The 18800-nt window shown below is 36.1% G+C and overlaps 1 protein-coding gene across 5 annotated transcripts in view; it reads left to right on the top strand.

The window, feature by feature from the left end:
• shank3a (SH3 and multiple ankyrin repeat domains 3a) overlaps positions 1 to 18800 on the top strand; it is a 153501-nt gene that overhangs the window by 47658 nt on the left and 87043 nt on the right. For all 5 annotated transcript variants that reach the window (XR_003598389.1, XM_028039669.1, XM_028039662.1 and 2 more), the window contains exons 4-6: positions 12930 to 13038; positions 13571 to 13722; positions 14744 to 14911. Coding sequence is in view for 4 of the 5 variants with exons in the window: in XM_028039669.1 (XP_027895470.1) it covers positions 12930 to 13038; positions 13571 to 13722; positions 14744 to 14911 (429 nt within the window). In the remaining variant the exon portion in view is untranslated. The remainder of the gene's footprint in view (positions 1 to 12929; positions 13039 to 13570; positions 13723 to 14743; positions 14912 to 18800) is intronic.

Below are 18800 nucleotides of genomic sequence, written 5' to 3'. Positions count from 1 at the left end.
GCTAGTTGAATTACCCCCTGAAATTAATAATTTTCTGAATCAGAATCTAATATTTACATTGACAAAGTCTGAAAGGTTTAAGTAAAAGGTAAAAAAAGAGAAATGTTTAAAGAAAAAAAGGACATTTTTGCTTTGAATTGATGCACCTTGGCAGATCTGAAGAAAGGAACCAGGGAAACAATCAGTGCAAAGGAAGAAATCAGGGCAGCTGGGGACAGATCAGAGGAAAGATCAAATCAGGCTTTTATTTCCTGGGAAGAGAAACCTAAACAAATACAAGACAGATGCTGAATTAGCTTGTTGGTGTTGACTCGTGAGTAAATACCAGTCAGCTTCGTTGTTGTAGTGTTAGATTTCTTTTATTGACTCTGTCAGTTCAGGTGCCAGTGAGTGGGTTTATAATCATGAAATGATTGCAGTAATTTGAGCCAGCTCTTCACTAATCTGAAGCTTGACACAGTCACATCTGCAGGTTGTTAATCAAATGGGTTTAAGGCAGTCTTTGAGCTTCATAATAAAATCACTGGGACAAAAAAAGATAAAACTAAAAATTCGTCAGGTCATTCTTTACAAAGACAATGCTGCAACATATTTATATACTCCAGACCTTTACTATGAGGGGCCGTTTAGGACACAATTTACGTTTTGTCTCTCACACACTACCAAAAACTCTCGCATACTCCAAAAAAATAGCCACGCACACTCCAAAAAATTACGTTTTGTCTCTCACACACTACCAAAACGTCTCGCATACTCCAAAGAAATAGCCACGCACACTCCAAAAAATTACGTTTTGTCTCTCACACACTACCAAAAACTCTCGCATACTCCAAAAAAATAGCCACGCACACTCCAAAAAATTACGTTTTGTCTCTCACACACTACCAAAACGTCTCGCATACTCCAAAAAAATAGCCACGCACACTCCAAAAAATTACGTTTTGTCTCTCACACACTACCAAAACGTCTCGCATACTCCAAAAAAGTAGCCACGCACACTCAAAAATTACTCACGCACATTCAAAAAATACTCAAATTGCGTATACACACACTACTAAAATGTCACACACACATTCACAAACGTTAACTTTCTCGCTCACATACACTACTACCAGCTCGCGCACATACACACAAACGTTAACTTTCTCGCTCACATACACTACTACCAGCTCGCGCACATACACACAAACGTTAACTTTCTCGCTCACATACACTACTACCAGCTCGCGCACATACACACAAACGTTAACTTTCTCGCTCACATACACTGCTAACAGCTCGCACACACACAGACGTTTATCTCTCACATACACAAGACTAAAGTTGAACACACACACAGTACTAAGACTCGTTTTATGTATGTATGAGAGCGAGACTCTTTATGAATGTGTGAGAGCGAGACTCTTTATGAATGTGTGAGAGCGAGACTCTTTTTGAATGTGTGAGAGCGAGACTCTTTATGAATGTGTGAGAGCGAGACTCTTTTTGAATGTGTGAGAGTTGTCACGGAAGAGGCGGGGCATAATTTTTGGATCAAACTGCGCATGCGTAGATCCTAAACTATAAGTTTCGATTGTTGACTCACTGTATGTTCTATTACTTAGTATATTTGTGCTTTTAATATATATAGAACGTTTAACTTTCTTGTAGATTAAATGTGCTATAGAAATAAATGAATCTGATTGATTGATTAAAAATAGCAAAATTGCTGTAGTACAATCTGTCCACTGGGTGGCTAACTCTAATTCGAAACGAGAGAGAATTGGTCAGGCAGCTGCCATTTTAAACAATTAGAGTTAGCCATGTTCGGTATAGCAAACTCTTTCTTCTTCGGCACTAGTTGGCGCCGGTTAATAATTCCTGTAATACTGGCACCCAGTGGACAGATTGTACTACAGCAATTTTGCTATTTTTAATCAATCAATCAGATTCATTTATTTCTATAGCACATTTAATCTACAAGAAAGTTAAACGTTCTATATATATTTAAAAGCACAAATATACTAAGTAATAGAACATACAGTGAGTCAACAATCGAAACTTATAGTTTAGGATCTACGCATGCGCAGTTTGATCCAAAAATTATGCCCCGCCTCTTCCGTGACAACTCACACATTCAAAAAGAGTCTCGCTCTCACACATACATAAAACGAGTCTTAGTACTGTGTGTGTGTTCAACTTTAGTCTTGTGTATGTGAGAGATAAACGTCTGTGTGTGTGCGAGCTGTTAGCAGTGTATGTGCGCGAGCTGGTAGTAGTGTATGTGAGCGAGAAAGTTAACGTTTGTGTGTATGTGCGCGAGCTGTTAGCAGTGTGTGTGTGCGAGCTGTTAGCAGTGTATGTGCGCGAGCTGGTAGTAGTGTATGTGAGCGAGAAAGTTAACGTTTGTGTGTATGTGCGCGAGCTGGTAGTAGTGTATGTGCGCGAGCTGGTAGTAGTGTATGTGAGCGAGAAAGTTAACGTTTGTGAATGTGTGTGTGACATTTTAGTAGTGTGTGTATACGCAATTTGAGTATTTTTTGAATGTGCGTGAGTAATTTTTGAGTGTGCGTGGCTACTTTTTTGGAGTATGCGAGACGTTTTGGTAGTGTGTGAGAGACAAAACGTAATTTTTTTGAGTATGCGAGACTTTTTGGTAGTGTGTGAGAGACAAAATGTAATTTTTTTGAGTATGCGAGAGTTTTTGGTAGTGTGTGAGAGACAAAATGTAATTTTTTTGAGTATGCGAGAGTTTTTGGTAGTGTGTGAGAGACAAAACGTAATTTTTTGGAGTGTGCGTGGCTACTTTTTTGGAGTATGCGAGAGTTTTTGGTAGTGTGTGAGAGACAAAACGTAATTTTTTGGAGTGTGCGTGGCTACTTTTTTGGAGTATGCGAGACTTTTTGGTAGTGTGTGAGAGACAAAACGTAATTTTTTGGAGTGTGCGTGGCTATTTTTTTTGAGTATGCGAGAGTTTTTGGTAGTGTGTGAGAGACAAAACGTAATTTTTTGGAGTGTGCGTGGCTATTTTTTTTGAGTATGCGAGAGTTTTTGGTAGTGTGTGAGAGACAAAACGTAATTTTTTGGAGTGTGCGTGGCTATTTTTTTTGAGTATGCGAGACCTTTTGGTAGTGTGTGAGAGACAAAACGTAAATTTTGTCCTAAACGGCCCCTCATACTTTACTGCTGGGCTCCGCATTACAACTATTTGAAATGCACAACCTTATTTTGGATGCACACTCAGTTCTGTTTTTTGTTGTTTTTTTCTTCTTTTATTTTAAAAAAGTCTGCACTGCCGCACAATTAATATAGAGCCACCCTATATGTTTGATCAGTTTAGGGTGTACATCTTGAAAATGTTCTTTCTTGTAGAGTCTATTACCTATTTGTGTTGTTTGTGTTTTGGAGGTTTGCATTTCTGTACACTGCATTTGTTGTAAAGACAGAATTAGAATGTCACCTATATTCATAACCTATATTCATAATTAATTTTCCTTTTTGGCGATCTATGTTGCTTATATTGTATCTTTCAAATAGAGATTAATCAACATGCATGACAATAATTAATCATGTACGTATTTTATAATTTGGGCAGATTAAAAAAACAGTGAACTAATAAAAGGATTTGAAAAAAGTAGTAATTGGAGCAATCAAACCCTAATGATTTTTCATAAGAGTTTTTCATTTTTTTTCATTTTTTATGAGGTTGAGCCTCCTTTCCATCACTCTAATCTTTAGCTCTCTTCACAGACTCTTTATCAAAATATGCTGGCAAAAGTAAAACATTACTTTAAATATAATACTGCAATAGGTGTGAATGATTTTAGGCTTAATATGTCACATAAAAAATGCCATTGTCTTTGGAATTAAGATGTTATTGTATGTGGATGTGATCCATAAAGAAGACACCCCGATGAATAAAATGAACAAACCAGTTCTCTAGATAGAATCCTTCTTTGACCTTTCACCCCTTTTTTTCTCCTTTACCATGTCATTCATAGCTCTTCCTCACAGGACCCCATTTTTCCATGTCTCCACCGCTCATCCAGTTGTGCATTTTTAATAGGAACATACTTCTAGATGCTCATACTCTGCAATACACCATGAATTATAGAATAAAGTGACAAATAAAACAAGCTTAACCGTTTGAGGATTTTTTTACCTAGCTAACGTTTTCATTTTCAAAACAAGAAGGTAAATCTCAACAGAGAACCGTATTTACACAAAAGGTAGAGTCAATAAGGGACTACCTTACACTGGTTTTTACCCTATTTGATTTCTGACGACTTGAGTAGCATCTTTGTATGCTGTTTGATGCTTTTTGTATGCTTTCACTTTTATCAGTGGTAGTTGGAATACTTTGTGAAAAAGACATAGGTTTCCCTTTAATTCCAGCTGCAAATTTGAATATATTGCAGTTATAGTAAGTAAATTAAATTATTAATGAGAAGTTAATTTATTTCAGTAACTAGATTCACTAAGTGAAACACGTTACAGATTAACTCCACACAGACTGTTTTCAAGTCTTTATTTCTGTTAAGATAATTTTCCGCTTGCAGTTAATGAAAACAGGACTTTTAAGATTAGAATATTACATCAGACCAAGAACAAAAACATTGTTAATACAGAAATGAGGACTAAATGAAAAGTGTTTTTATCTTCAAGGTTGTTACTTTCAGAAGGCGCAGTTAATCTGGCTAAAGTGCCTCATCGGACGTAGATTCAGATTTTTAGAACGTGCCTGTATGTATCCAATTTAGTTATATGAACTTAAAAAAAATACCAAGTTCAAAATGTAGTTTGTGCCTGAATATATTTGAAAAAAGGCAGCAAACATGGAAAATGTGGTAATATTTTTATCTTTTTTGCTATGATTGTTGCATGTCTACAGCTAAATTTATTTCAGAAACAGCCCCAGAGATACTGTTTAGGAAGGAAGTGGTAGAAATCAAGTGACACCTGCAGCTGCGTGTGTTGCCTGATGGTTCTGTTACAGATGGGTTACAAGTCTAAAGCCCACAACTGCAATTTTCTGAAAGGTTTTCTAATAAACCTTATCTAATTTATGGCAACTGATAGAGATTCAGCGCTGGTATGACACTTGCAAAGATGATTGAGATTTGTTGCCTTACCCTTTTTTCTGCGGCCTGATCATGTTGAGATGTACCAACTGTGAGGGAGGCGTGGACGACCAAAATGTAGCAACCATTTTCAGCATTTATTTAATTTGCTGGTTAAAAACATTATAATGAAAGTGTAATTAGTGAGACTACAGAAAAATGATTAGATTTCATAAATGGGGGAGCAAAAACATAAGTTTGCACTGCCAACTTATGAAATGGGGGTCCAGTTGCTTTACTTGCTCTATTGTTTAGGTGCCCAAACCAAGAATATGAGTACACTAATATTGAAACTGCATGTATTGCATTGTTTCTTTCTCAGGTTATTTAAGTAAAATGCAGTTACTCTGCAGTGGGACAGCCTTTGGGTGAATCATGGGATCACGGGGGTCATGGCCTTGCTGATCAGGGTCCAGATTTATGCAAGCATCAATAAAAGTAGATAGAGAAAGAACAAGGAGTGCAGAATGCCAGATAAAGTATTTGTTTTTCTCACCATGAATGCATAAATGCATTTTTGATTTGTGCTCACTTTTTTAGATTTGTTTATGTTGTATATGGGTTTAATTTTGTGCATATTAATACAGATTAAAAGAGTTTGACATAGTTCTGAGACATGATTGTACACCATAGTCTCTAGAGTAGTTTGAGTAATACAACTCAAAGGCAATTCTACAAATTGTGACGAAATGTACATTTCTGATTTTGAATATCTCTGACATTCTTTCTCTCATTTGTTTGGCATTTAGCAAAACAGAAACAATTTTGGCAATTCACACTGACTTAAATCATAAAAAGTTTGATCTGAATTAACTTCAGACAGTGAGAAAAACAAATACATGTAGCTTTTAAACCAATGTATGAACAGTATGTTCTTAACATCACTGCATTGCTAAATTAACATTTTACCTCTTTTCTTTGCTCAATCTCTGAATGATTGGATGGATGAGTCTATGAACTTCAATTTCCAGGTCTGATTTTCAGTTAGGTATAGGTGTGGGGTCTTTCTCCGCAATCAAAATATTTCATTGTAACCGTTACTAGATGTTTGGCATCATAGTCCTGCTAAGAGGTGATCATCTGTTCCAACCTCATGAGTTTCTGGAGAACTTTAGTGCATTTCAGAGATGATTTCTTAGAGTTTCACCTGGTATTTAGTTTCACCTACCTTCCCAGTTATGAGTAGCTTCAGTTTTTTTTGCTGAAGAAGATGCTGCAACCTCCATATGTTACCTTGGAGATGTTTTTTTCAGGGTGATATGCAGTCATTGTTCCTTCTCTCATTGTGCTTAGGATGAAGCTCAAAAAATAAATTTTATTCTCATATGTCTAGATCATGTTCTTCCACTGCTATAAAACCTACAGTTGCAAATTGCAAATTTGACACTTTGTGGCTTGTTTTAATGACCGGGTTCTTTGTGCCACTTTTCCACAGAGGCCTGCATTGTGGAATGCATGACTAGTGTTTGTTCTGTACACAGATTCCCTCACCTGACCTTGAATCTTTGCAGTTTTTCCCAAGTTACCATGGGTCCCTTGGCTGCTTTTTTGGGCAGTAGTCTCCTTTTATTTTCTGTCAATTTAGGTGAATGTCCATATCTTTATAGATACTCTGTTTTCTATGTTTGTAGATAGACTGAGCATCGCTCTGAAACATTTTTGAAGCTTAGGAAACAGTTTTAACACAAGCGTGCTTTGAACTTCTCCACAACTTCATTTCTGACCTGTCTGTTTCTTCCTTGGTCTTCATGATTGTGTTTTGTCATCAGTGTTCTTTAACAAGCTTTTGACAGAACAGTTATTTACCTACTAAGGCTAAATGACACACGGTTGAGTTATATTTACTAATTAGGTAACTTCTGTAGCCTTTTATGTCTTTTGGTCTTTCATCTAAAGTCCCAGCAACATACCGTATATCAAATTATATTTACTTTGTAAAATGTTGCAAAAGTTTTAGAGATTTGGTGTTTTGTTGGATAATTAGAATTTTACATAAGAAATCATATATGGATTTTAATTTTATATTCATGTAGACTTGGAGGTTTTGTCTTTTATGGTCATTGGAAGTGTACAATATTTCTTTTTTGTGATAATTTTACAGAAATTAGAGACAAAGAAAAATCCCTAAAAAAACGACAATAAAATGTTCACCTGTCCTTGTGACTAATTGTAAGTGTAATTGTAAAACTTCTTGCTGGACATGCATGAAAGGGTTACAGAGCTTTTTATGTGGATCCAGATGAAAAAGCTTAGCTAACATAATTAGTCATTTTTAGTCATTGTGTGTCTGTTATAAAAAAAAATATGAGGCATCAGGACAACTTTAATCTTGACACAACCTTTAGTTCTTCTTTTTCTCCCTCTTTTGTACTGTGGAGTTGATCCAGAGAGTAAAAGCAAATGATCAACAACAGCTGAGGCTAACAGAAAGACAACTTATTAAAGTTAGAAGCCCAGGTTTCTAGAAAGATTTCAGTAATTACAGTGGATTGCAGTAATTAACATGGTCGGGTAATTGGGACACTGCTGTGAATCTACTTTTAGTTGTCATTAGTAACTGAACAGTGTCCCATTAATCTGTCTTGTATCTATGGCTGCAGCTGAATTAGATGAGCTTTGGTTTGTTTTCCCTTTTCAGCTATATGTTAAGAGCGCTGTGTACAAACCTGCTGGCTTGAAATTGGTTTGCTGATTTTCTACCTTTCTCTGTATTTATATATTTTCATATGAATATTTAAGGTATTTTATATTTTTGTTGTTTCAGTTTCAGATGCCAGTACATTATGACACTGCTGTTGGTTCTATGTTAAGTGATTTTTAAATAACAGTTAATATTGAAATGCACATCCTCAAATCAACACATGCAGTATATAAGTTAGGTTGGATACATCATAGCTTATTGTAAACCTGTATTTGTTTTGGTAATCGTGTACAGGCTCATCTTCATGTGTGGAAAGGGAAGGTACTTTGTTACCCTTATTAACAAACACACTAAACGTTTGCCCTGTAATTCTAGTCTGTTACAAGGATTTTGAATTTATTTGATCGAATGCTGTTGGTTCACATCAATAAGTTCTAAGTTCAAACTTCACTGCTAAGCTATAAGGAAGAAAAAATGGGGAAATAGACTTATGGTTAATAAATGTTTTATCTCAGGTTAACATGCATACTTTCTGGCCCTTATCATGTTCAAATAACAGTTAAATCTTAACTTTGTGGGTTTTTTTTTTAAAATCACATAAAGATAAAAATAAAATAGAAAACTTTGTAATACAAAAACTAACTTTACCTCCAAAACCTTTGATATGTGCAAATGATCAAAAACCCTAAAATGTACTGATGCCAGTTGTAAAGGTTTATTTACGTAAAGCTGTGTTTCCTATTATGTCTTTGATTCGCAGGTCATATTTGCCTTTGGGTAATAGGGGTTTCAACACTTGCATGAGTCCATGTTGATATACATGAACTCAACATAAATTAAATGATAAACATTTACCTACATATGTGTGAAATTATGACAGTTTTAAACTAAGGCAAATATAAATAAGTAGCTTTGCTCTGGGACTTGCATTTCCTCAGTATGTCCTGGTTTCCTACTCAGGTTTTGATCAGCTTTTAGCAGATATTCCTTATAATTACCGTACATAAAACTCCTCAGATGAGTGAATTAAAAAGAAACTGTTATCATCCAGAACTTTAAGATTCACAAACCAGCTGTTCTTAGACACTCATAGATATTTAATATATTTTACCTTTTAATTTTACTTTTATGAAATAAATTTTTATCTACTTTTTTTACTACTTATTATTTATATTGCATAGCTCCTAGGTTGTTGTTGTTGTTTTAAGTGCAGAAATGAAGATAAATGAGGACACAGTATTTCAATTATCAAACTGCAAAATTGTAAATTGCCATAGGTTCTGAGAACTGCTTCTCACTATTTCTTTCTAATTTCACTAGGGAGAATAGACTCCATTTTATATTTTTCTTTAACTCTGACTCTTTTAATGCTACAACAAAGCTAAGTTTCAGAAAGAGAAGTTTGTGTAGGCCACATTTCAGTGTTTAAATGAATCTTTCGGGTGAAGAGAGACACTGAAATATAGGAACTGTCTAATAACTAAATTTAAAGTCGTCAAGCTGATGAAAGCATTAATTGTTTTGTTCTCTGACCAGCAATTATTTAAGCCATCTTAACAACCTGAACATACTGTTTTGTTAACCTGTAATAGTATTTCTGAATAAAACGACAGTGCTTCCTTTGTTATTACTGCAGATCACAATACCTGTTGCTTCAGAAGAACTGGACATTTTCTGGGAGGTTTCAAATTACATTTTCCTCCAGAGCAGGTAATCATCTTTAAAAGCTGAAGTGAGAGTCCTCAATGGATACAAATTAATGTGAAAAAGGTTTAGACATGTCTAGATTTATTAGACTGCAGAGCGAGAGGGGGCCACTTTCTGTCAAGTCAGAATTTTGCTTTCATTAGTTCTTTGCACATATGCTGGTTTTCTGGCATCGAGTTCATCAATAAACAAACTGATGTGATTGATTTACCTCTCTGTGTTAGTAGGTTATAACAGGTTAGAGAGAATGTTATGCGGTTCCTGGACTAACAGCCAAAGAACTCAATAAATATTTGCTGCATCTATTGTGTAAAGTAGGGCTGAAGAGCAGTCAACATCTGTATTGTTAAGAGTATAGTATAAATGTTAGGGTAGAAGTGAGGAAAGATTTTAACAAGTGTTTTCCTCGTTGCATGTTTCCTCAGTATCTGGCAGAGAATGGATTAAGTAGTGGTCAAATAGTGGGGCCACTGCAGCCACGATGGTTCACCAGTGCCCCTTTTCCACTGGCTCTAATGGACCCAGCTCCAGTCTGCTTTGCGAGCATTTCCACTGGCCTTTTTCCAGCCTAGTATATGCTTTTTTGGTCCCTGCTCTGTAGGGTCGGTCAGGGTCGACCAGGTACTATAATGTGACATAAACCTACTGCTGTTTACTCATTGGTTGTGGGCGTAGTCGGACGTAGGAACAAAGAGTGAAGAAAAACAAAAAGTGCAAAATTTTAAATTTGCTACAACACGGTACTGATGGAGTCCTACAAAGCTACAAGCAAGCGGTGAACACTCACTCAGGACACCTATGTGCTTCCAGCATGTTAAACCCCCACAAACGTACAATTCAAGTTTTCTGCACACTCAAAACACCCAGAGAATGGTCACACTCTGTCACACTGAGAATCATATTATCTGGCTGCCAGAACACCTCGGCTTTAACGACATGAAGTAGCATCTACATGTTGAACATTTGATGGCATCACAGCAAACTTTCTATCATTTGTGAAAGAGAGATTTTGTGTTTTCTGCTCTGGATGATATAAGCTTTCTGCCTTTCCTGAACAGAGAAATTAAAACGACTGTTATTAGTGATATGTTTTTCTTGAGCCTGGCCCTTGACATTGCATAAAGAAGGTGCTGAGTTGTTCGATATGCAGTTTAGTTAATTACCCTATGGTTATTTAGGATAATTTTCACTTGCTTATGTGTTCATAATGTTATGTTGCTTCGATTTCTTTGGAGGCCACTTTCACTTTTCTTTCTATTATGTAAAAATGTTTTGCTCTTTTAGGAAATTATTGGAAATGATACACATCCAAGCAGTAATGAATGGCCTAGATGGTAAATATTGACAGTAAATTTGGACGCTTACATTCATTAGTGAATCAGGCTTGGCAAAAGGTTGAATGAAATTTAAGCTAACCAGGGAAATGCTGTGGAGGTGTATTTGCAAACCTTTGCCAGGAATTTCTCTGCCGGAATGTGCGAGCTTGCATAAATGGAAACAAATTATTTTTCAGAATGGTGGTACCGAGTAGAAGTACAAGGTTTCTTTTCAGCATATAAATATATGAGGTTTTAATCAAAAATCTATCTACACAGTATGGATGGTTCATATTTTTTTCAAAGTCTTTATCTTTAAATTCCATAAACACACAATCAATTTAAAGCATAGTTTTGTTTCCCAAACAAAACTATTTAGTTTATTTAATAGTATTTGTCAGTTGTATATGGTATCAGAATTCAAATATTTTGGATAGTTCTGGATCTGTTTTTTATTGAAAGCATACATTTGCTAAAATGTAGGTCTACTAGGAAAATAATGGGATTTCTAGCAACACTCAGTGTTTTGTTACTGTACCCTTCCTGAAAAGAGCTTTGCTCTTTCAGATATGATTTATTACACCCTGTCATCCTTTTTGTTTGATTTCAGAATTAATAGTGATTTGCCAGTCGCTCTGGTTGTTTCTGAAAATAAACGCTTTGTGTTTTTTTGCATAAAAGTGAAATTGGCAGTGTATGTTGCAGACAATGAAAGATAGCCAGGGGTGGAAAATATCAAGAGTTCATTAAGGCCCTTGCTGAGGAAAATAAAGTAGAAGCCTTTTATCAGCCTTCTGTTCAGCAGGCAATAAAACACACATCAGGCCCACCTGATTATTGGTAAATCATCCCAGGAACCTCTTCAAGGCATTATCCACGATATTATTCAGGACACACAAAGAGGTGTCATTCACACACAGACAAACACAACCTCAGTGCTCTTCCCACTCATGTGTACATTGGCTGCTAGAACGGTCTTTGTATCCCATCACCATAACAACTGCCTGAAAGCACATGCGGGAAAAAAAAAAGGAAAAGAATTTCTCTCACTCAGTTTGACTCGGAGATGGTGAGTGTAGCAGTCGCTGGATCCTTACAGCATGTCAGTGTGCCGTGTGTGAACAAGAAGCAGGTTTGTACAGGCAAGCGGGCTGCAGACGACTTGGTGCAAATGAAAAGGGCCTTGTGTGTGTGAAATCTGGGAAGTGTCCGAGGAGGTAACATTTTAAAACTGGATCAGGCAGTTTATGATGGTGAGTGTCAGAAGGATGCTTCATTCTGTTTTCTGGTTTGCCTGTATATGTATGTGTATGTTTCTGAAGAGTGTGTTTAAGTGTGCCATTCTACATTTCTTTAGTAAGTTGTAGCAAATCTACTTTGTACCTGTGTCCATATTATGTAATGACAAAAGCAAGGAAACCTCAAGAGAGTACTAAAGTAATCTAAGTTTCCTGTTAAACTTAGTTGGAATACTGCTGATTTTGTCAGACTGCATCTCCACCATACTCATTGTGATGAAAGGTTCCTATTTTCCTTTAGGATTTCATTTAACTAGATTTTTATTTGTCTTTATTTCAAAATTTTATCATGCATTTTTAACCTGTTTAATCTTTGAGAAAGCATTCACTCTTTGCAGCTTCAATTTATTAATATTACGTAGGTTTACTCTTCTTTTAGTAAAGTCCACATTTATTTTCAAGTATAAAGGAAGATTAATTTGCTGTGGACATGAATGTTATGAAACTATTTTTTATCACCCATACACATATCACTGATGTTCTTTCTAGAAAGTCTTTAAAAGATTCTTATTATTATTTCTATTATTATTGTTATGTACACTGAAAATGTGAAATAAGCTGGAGGATCTTATTTCCTCTTTTTTTCCCCAAGAAGGGAAAGAAAAAGATTCAGTGATGCTGTCCAGCCTTTACACCCCTCTATTTTTGCTTGCTCCTATTATAGCTTACATATCTTCTGGTCCATTTGCTTGGCATGACAGAATAGAAATAAAGCCTTCAAACATAGAAGGAAAGAGCAGCGGCAGGAGCTTTCATCTCTGGACTGCATTATTAAACATTTCTATCCACATGAGTCTGACTTCGCCCAATCACAGAGATCTCTTCCTCGTCTTCCCTTTAACCTCACTCCCTTGTCTGTCTCCATTAGGCAAACTTGAAGAGGTTTATGGAGTATGTGCAGCAGAGAAACATTGAAAAGGTCTCACGATTTTTGGAAAAAGGCCTGGATCCTAACTTCCATGATCCAGACACAGGAGGTAAGAAATCACTGAAAAGTTATAGACATACAGTAGAGTTTTTCTCCTGTATGTAATCTACCTTAATTTATCTTTTTCTTTTCCATTGTACTTTCTACCTTTTGCAAACTGTCCTCACCACAACTGACCATGTAAGGTTTTTCTGAAATAAGCCTAGCGCTTGTGGGGAAAGCTGGTTTATTCTTCCTTGTAATCGTCTTATGTATATTCAGATGTATGTCCCACAACAAAGGAGGTCGTTTCTCTGCTGGGTGACCTGTAGTTCTGCAGATGAGCTGCAAAGTGAGAGGAACATATGAATAGCTTAGTTTAACACCAACAGGAAGCTGCCATTTAGGTAGATAGGAGGGTGACAATTACCACAGCCTGGCAGTTATGCAAATGCAGAGTTACTAACAATTTAAGTAGTTTTAATTATTATTTGTTAAATGCTGACAGCTATAACTCATTCTTCATCAGGAATGTGCAGCAGTATAACTGGAAAAATGTTAATTTTGAATACAGTTTGCTTACTCAGCCTTGGATCTCACAGAATGCCCACTAACGCTGGCAGCACAGTTGGAGGGATGTGCCGAGCTCATCAAAGTGCTTAAAAATGGAGGGGCACATCTGGACTTCCGGACAAAGGATGGCATTACTGCTTTGCACAAGGCTGTGCGCAGCAAGAACCACACAGCACTTATAGTAAGTACATTACGCAAAGGAAGTAGACGCGCTGACTCTCCTGTTTTATGTCTGTGGTCCAATTGGTTGCCTCCAATCTTTTCTTTTGGGAAGCTGTTTGTGAAGATGGGGATTGATAACCTATTAGTGGAGGTGCTTGATAAATGATGGTTGAGCAATTACTCAATAAATGAGGCTTAGGATGCCCTCTTTGAATGAACTGGCATAACCATCTGATGGCCTGGTTTATGTGAAGGGGTTTCATGATTCATGTGTTACTTTCTTGTTTCAGAAATGGTTGAACTGGAATGTTTTGCATTCACTTATATCCATTACCCAAACATGTAAAAACCAATTGTTCATAGAATGCACATGAAGCGTTGGCACTGTTGGATAAAAGCTACACCGCCCTGCAAAAGTATTTTTACGCTTGGACCCTTAAACAGCGTCACATTGCAACAACAACTCTTGATGTATTTTTTTTTAGAGTTTTATAAGATGGAGTTGTTGAAGGGAAGGAAAATGAGATGAGGTTTAAAATGTTTGTCACAAAAAAACTGAAAAGTGTGAATGTGTATTTAGCTTCCTTAACTTTGAAGAACCGCCTATTGCTGTAGCACCAATACTTTTGGGGCATGTTTCAACCAGCTGTGGTTTAGTCATAAAAAAAATGAAAAAAGTATTTTCCTTCTACTTCAAAGTTCTACATTACTTTGTGATAATTTATCACATTGCATCATCATGGAATACTTTTAGATCCGTGGTCGTAATGTGATGAGATGTGAAAAAATTGAAGCGATATAAATCAATACTCCTGCAATCCTCTTTAAATAAGGGAAAATATATCTTTAATTTTATTTTTTACAAATTACTAAAGTCTATTTTCCATGCATGTAAATAATATAGATTTTAGGATGAGGAAATTTACAACAACATTCCCATGAGTACCTCCACTTCATTTCTGTCTTGCTTTCACATTTACAATGCATGAACATCATCTAACTGATAACAAAACACTTTAAAACTAAAACTTTGCCTACAGACACTGTTGGACTTGGGTGCTTCTCCTGACTATAAAGACAGCAGGGGTCTTACTCCTCTCTACCACAGTGCAATGGTTGGAGGAGACCCCTACTGCTGTGAACTGCTGCTGCATGACCACGCACAGGTCGGCTGTGAGGATGAGAATGGCTGGCAGGAGGTACACCAGGTAATAAATACAATGTGACACACGCAAAGTGTTAAGAGCTTTAAAAGCTGGTTTGCGGAAAAAAAATGGTTCAGTTTTCAAAGTTCGATTCAATGTAATTTTGAAAGTCTTTGCTCTTTCTTTATGTGTACTTGATGTTTTCATTTGGCAGAATCCTTATGAGTAAATGGAAAGTCTCACTAGGAACTCCTGAAGAGTGGTATTCTTGAGTTTTAATGAAACAAGAAAAACAGGCAGCTTATCACAACAACTTATTAGTAAACTGTGGATTTATATTGGTGCATGTAAAAATAGAAAAAGCCATTTTAAGGGTAAAAATGCTGTAATGCCTTAACTGTTGAGGCAACAATTGATACAATTTCCCAGTCACACACTGGTTATGTAAAGACACCAGTAATGAACAAAACTGTGGGTCTTTATTATTTCTCTTTAATTACATATTCAAAGAATATTAAAAATCTCAAGATGTAATAGGAACCGTATGTCCTGAGAACTGCTGCAAGTTAAATGGAAGTGCAGAGAAGTCCAATATTAATCCATTTGAAAAGTTCAACTCAACTTTGAAAAAAACATCATAACATTAAAAAATTCACTTTTACTATCTACAATAAGATTACCAACATCTTTTGGTCGATATTTTTGGATGAATGTTATTGTGAAGTATCAGAAGGTTAAGCAGTTTTTTTGGTTATTTTTTTACATGTTTAACTTTAATGGCTCTGCTGTTTTCTGGTATAATCTTAGCATAGTTTAATGAGGACATGTAGTCTGTGTAGACAGTGTAATTCTTTATTTTGTTGTTTTGCCAACATTTTAATTGCCTATGTCAACTCTACCTGAGGGGCAAAAACATCTCAGTTGAGGACATAGACAAATATATACAAACACTTCAGCATGTCTCAATCAGACTGACAAACTCTCACTGCCATATTGTTTTCAGGCAGAGGTAAGTGTTTGTAATTGTATCCAGAGAGAATCATAACTTGATGATTATAACTTTTAAACTATCTGGTCATGATTCTTTCAAAAAATAGTGAGGTGGGCTCATATGAATAATCACCTATTTTAATGACACTCATGGAAATGTATAACCTCTATGTTGCTGAACAGTAGAAATTCATATAATAATTTCCTTTAACAGCATTATAAACCTTACAGATAAAAAGACAGTAAGAAGAAACTACATACTATAATCTTTGGTTTGCGCATGTAAAAACGGACTTTTATAAACTTGTAAAAATGTTAACATTTGTTTAACACAACAGGGAGAAAAGAACAATTTAACAAACTAGGAATGTTCCCATAATTGAACACTCCAAATGTTTCAGGCCAGTTTAATTATCCAGTGAAGCCTGGAGTTTATTGGTTGGCCTCATCTTCAGCACTTTAAGACTGAAAATGTGAAGCAGACATACCCATGGCCCTGTAAGGCGCATACAGCCATGATGGTGCTTGGGTTTCCTAATTGATACCAACATTCACTTTTCTTGGTTCCATTAGTACCATACTCAAAATTACATACTTTATTATGTATTGAATAGAAGGTAATATCATTTGGTTTTAAAAGTTTCCACAAAAGAAATTCAACTCTTGCAAATTTCCATCTGTTTAACGAGTTTGACCCAAAGTTTCACCTGGGCTGTGATTAACTGTCTTGCAGCAAAATGATGGCAGTAAAATCTCATAAATCAGGGCTCACCTTTGTGGTTAAATGCAGCATCACTGGTTTTCCTGCATGGTGCTAAAACCTCAATGACAAAGTAGCACAGGGTTATTATCTCCAGAAAGGAGCAATTCGAATACTTATGTGCAGAGGAGAAACTCAGCAAAGACTTGGTAAGAACCAGCTATTGTCCTGTCATTTATTAACTGTGAAACCCAGCTATACCTCTCTAATGTAGGAAAGGGCCCCTGAGTTAGTTAAACCAGTTAACTTACAAATAATAACTAATACATTCTCGTGTTTAAACCTATGTTGAGTTTTATTCACCTTAGCATAACAATTCACCAGTAATTTTCTATTTCTTTTAACCCAATATTATATAGCTCTGAGTAAGAATAATAAACTCCACATACTATTCTATTAGAAATCACACACACACCCACACACACACCTGTATGAGGTTTGAACCTTTGAACATATATTAAGCACAATAAACCAACTGATGCACAAAAATGCAAAATGTTTCAGTCCTTTGGTTTCACAAAACCTATGTAAGTTAATGTGGGCTTACACTTCAATGTCCACCAATGCTGGCAATAATGAACTAAATTATAGTCCCCCCAAAAAACAAAAAAACGTTGCAGGCCTGATGAGATGCTGAAGCATGGAATTGTGATACCTTACTCCAAAGGAAAATCTTGAATCTTCTTGGAATTTCACCTGTCCTTAGTCCTAGTTGGCAAGATGTCGTCAGCTTCTTCACCAGTCTCTCGGTCCACAGGATTCAGGACACAGCAGGAAAGTCCAACGCAGACACAGTCCTCCAGCACAGTCATAGAACTCTCAGAGTAAGCTCATCTCTCTGCACTAGGCTCAACTCTGAAATGCTCCCACTACGGAAACCTTAGTTAAGTCTTCTGTTAGCCGATATTGCTCACAGTGCTCAATGTCCTTTCACTTTGCTAATGAATGCTAATGCGCTAATGAGCATTACATATAACTTCCCACCTACTGTACAGTGAATTTTGGTCTGAAATGATCACATTAGCTGCAAACAAGAGTGTAGAGTCGATATCTATAAACAGACTGTCGAGTTGAGAGTCTAAATATCTACAAAAACACTTGTTTTTTAACAACTTCGCTACGTTTTTTCAGCACTGTTCATCTCTTTCCTTTATCTTTATTCCTTTAATATCAGAGTAATTGGCAGGTTTTTCGTTTGTCTGGTCTTCTCACATTATAATTGGCAACTGACAAGAAACTTTGAAGGTTGTCACGTTTTAATTTAACTAAAAGTCTTGTACAATTAATTTCATTTGTAACAAACACTTCTCTTGACTAGCATTAAAAACAGAAGAAAATGAAACTTAATTTTTCTCATATAATTTGAAATAATAATAGAAACAAATTGTAGAATTGGACAACAAAAAATAGAAAGACAGAAAGAAAGAAAATAGTGAGTGAAACATGAAAATGGCAAACATTAAAAAAACATCTCATAGGACAATGTGCACCTCATTCATAGACCAGTCAGCAGAGAGATACACACAAGACATTTAAAGTATTTAAGTAAAGTACCTGGATTCTCTTAAACAGATACGGATTTTTGATATCTGAATTGATATTGTATTATCAAATAACTGTGCAGCCCTTCACTCAAAGACATTTTAATCAACTTTATGCCTTTCAACTCCAACTCTATGCAGTGTGTTGGTGTGTATTTTTTTCCTGCATTTTGCATTTATTTTAGAGTTAGCAATCTTTAAGTACATATTGTCTGAAATAGAATACACTGTACATGGCTTGTAACTAAGAAAAATCCCAGCATCATTTCTGTGCTCTCTCACTTCTACAGTGCACTCCAATGAGACAAAACATAGGAGTGAGAGAACAATGGCTGGGGAAAGCTTTTTTCCCTCTGTGTGAATGACAAAGGACACAAGTGGAAAGTATAGAAAAGATGAAAAATATATTGCTCCAAGTTAGGTGCAGCAGCAGCCGTGCAGAAAATGTCCTACCAGAATAACATCACACATTTACATTTAGCCTCAGGTGGTGCAAACAAGATTTTCTCATCCTTTTAGTATCTGTTGTTGTGAGTAAGGAGGAATTTCTATAAGATGTAGTTAAAAGGAAGGCTGAAGCGGCTTCAGGATAGTTTGCAACAGCTTTCATCCCAGTAGACTGAGCAGTCACCACAAATTAAAGTAAAGTAAAATATAGGAC

The sequence above is a fragment of the Xiphophorus couchianus genome, chromosome 2 (genome assembly GCF_001444195.1).
Source record: "Xiphophorus couchianus chromosome 2, X_couchianus-1.0, whole genome shotgun sequence".
Classification (NCBI taxonomy): Eukaryota; Metazoa; Chordata; class Actinopteri; order Cyprinodontiformes; family Poeciliidae; genus Xiphophorus; species Xiphophorus couchianus.
Note: the sequence above shows the minus strand (reverse complement) of the source record. Positions and strands in the feature narration are given on the sequence as shown.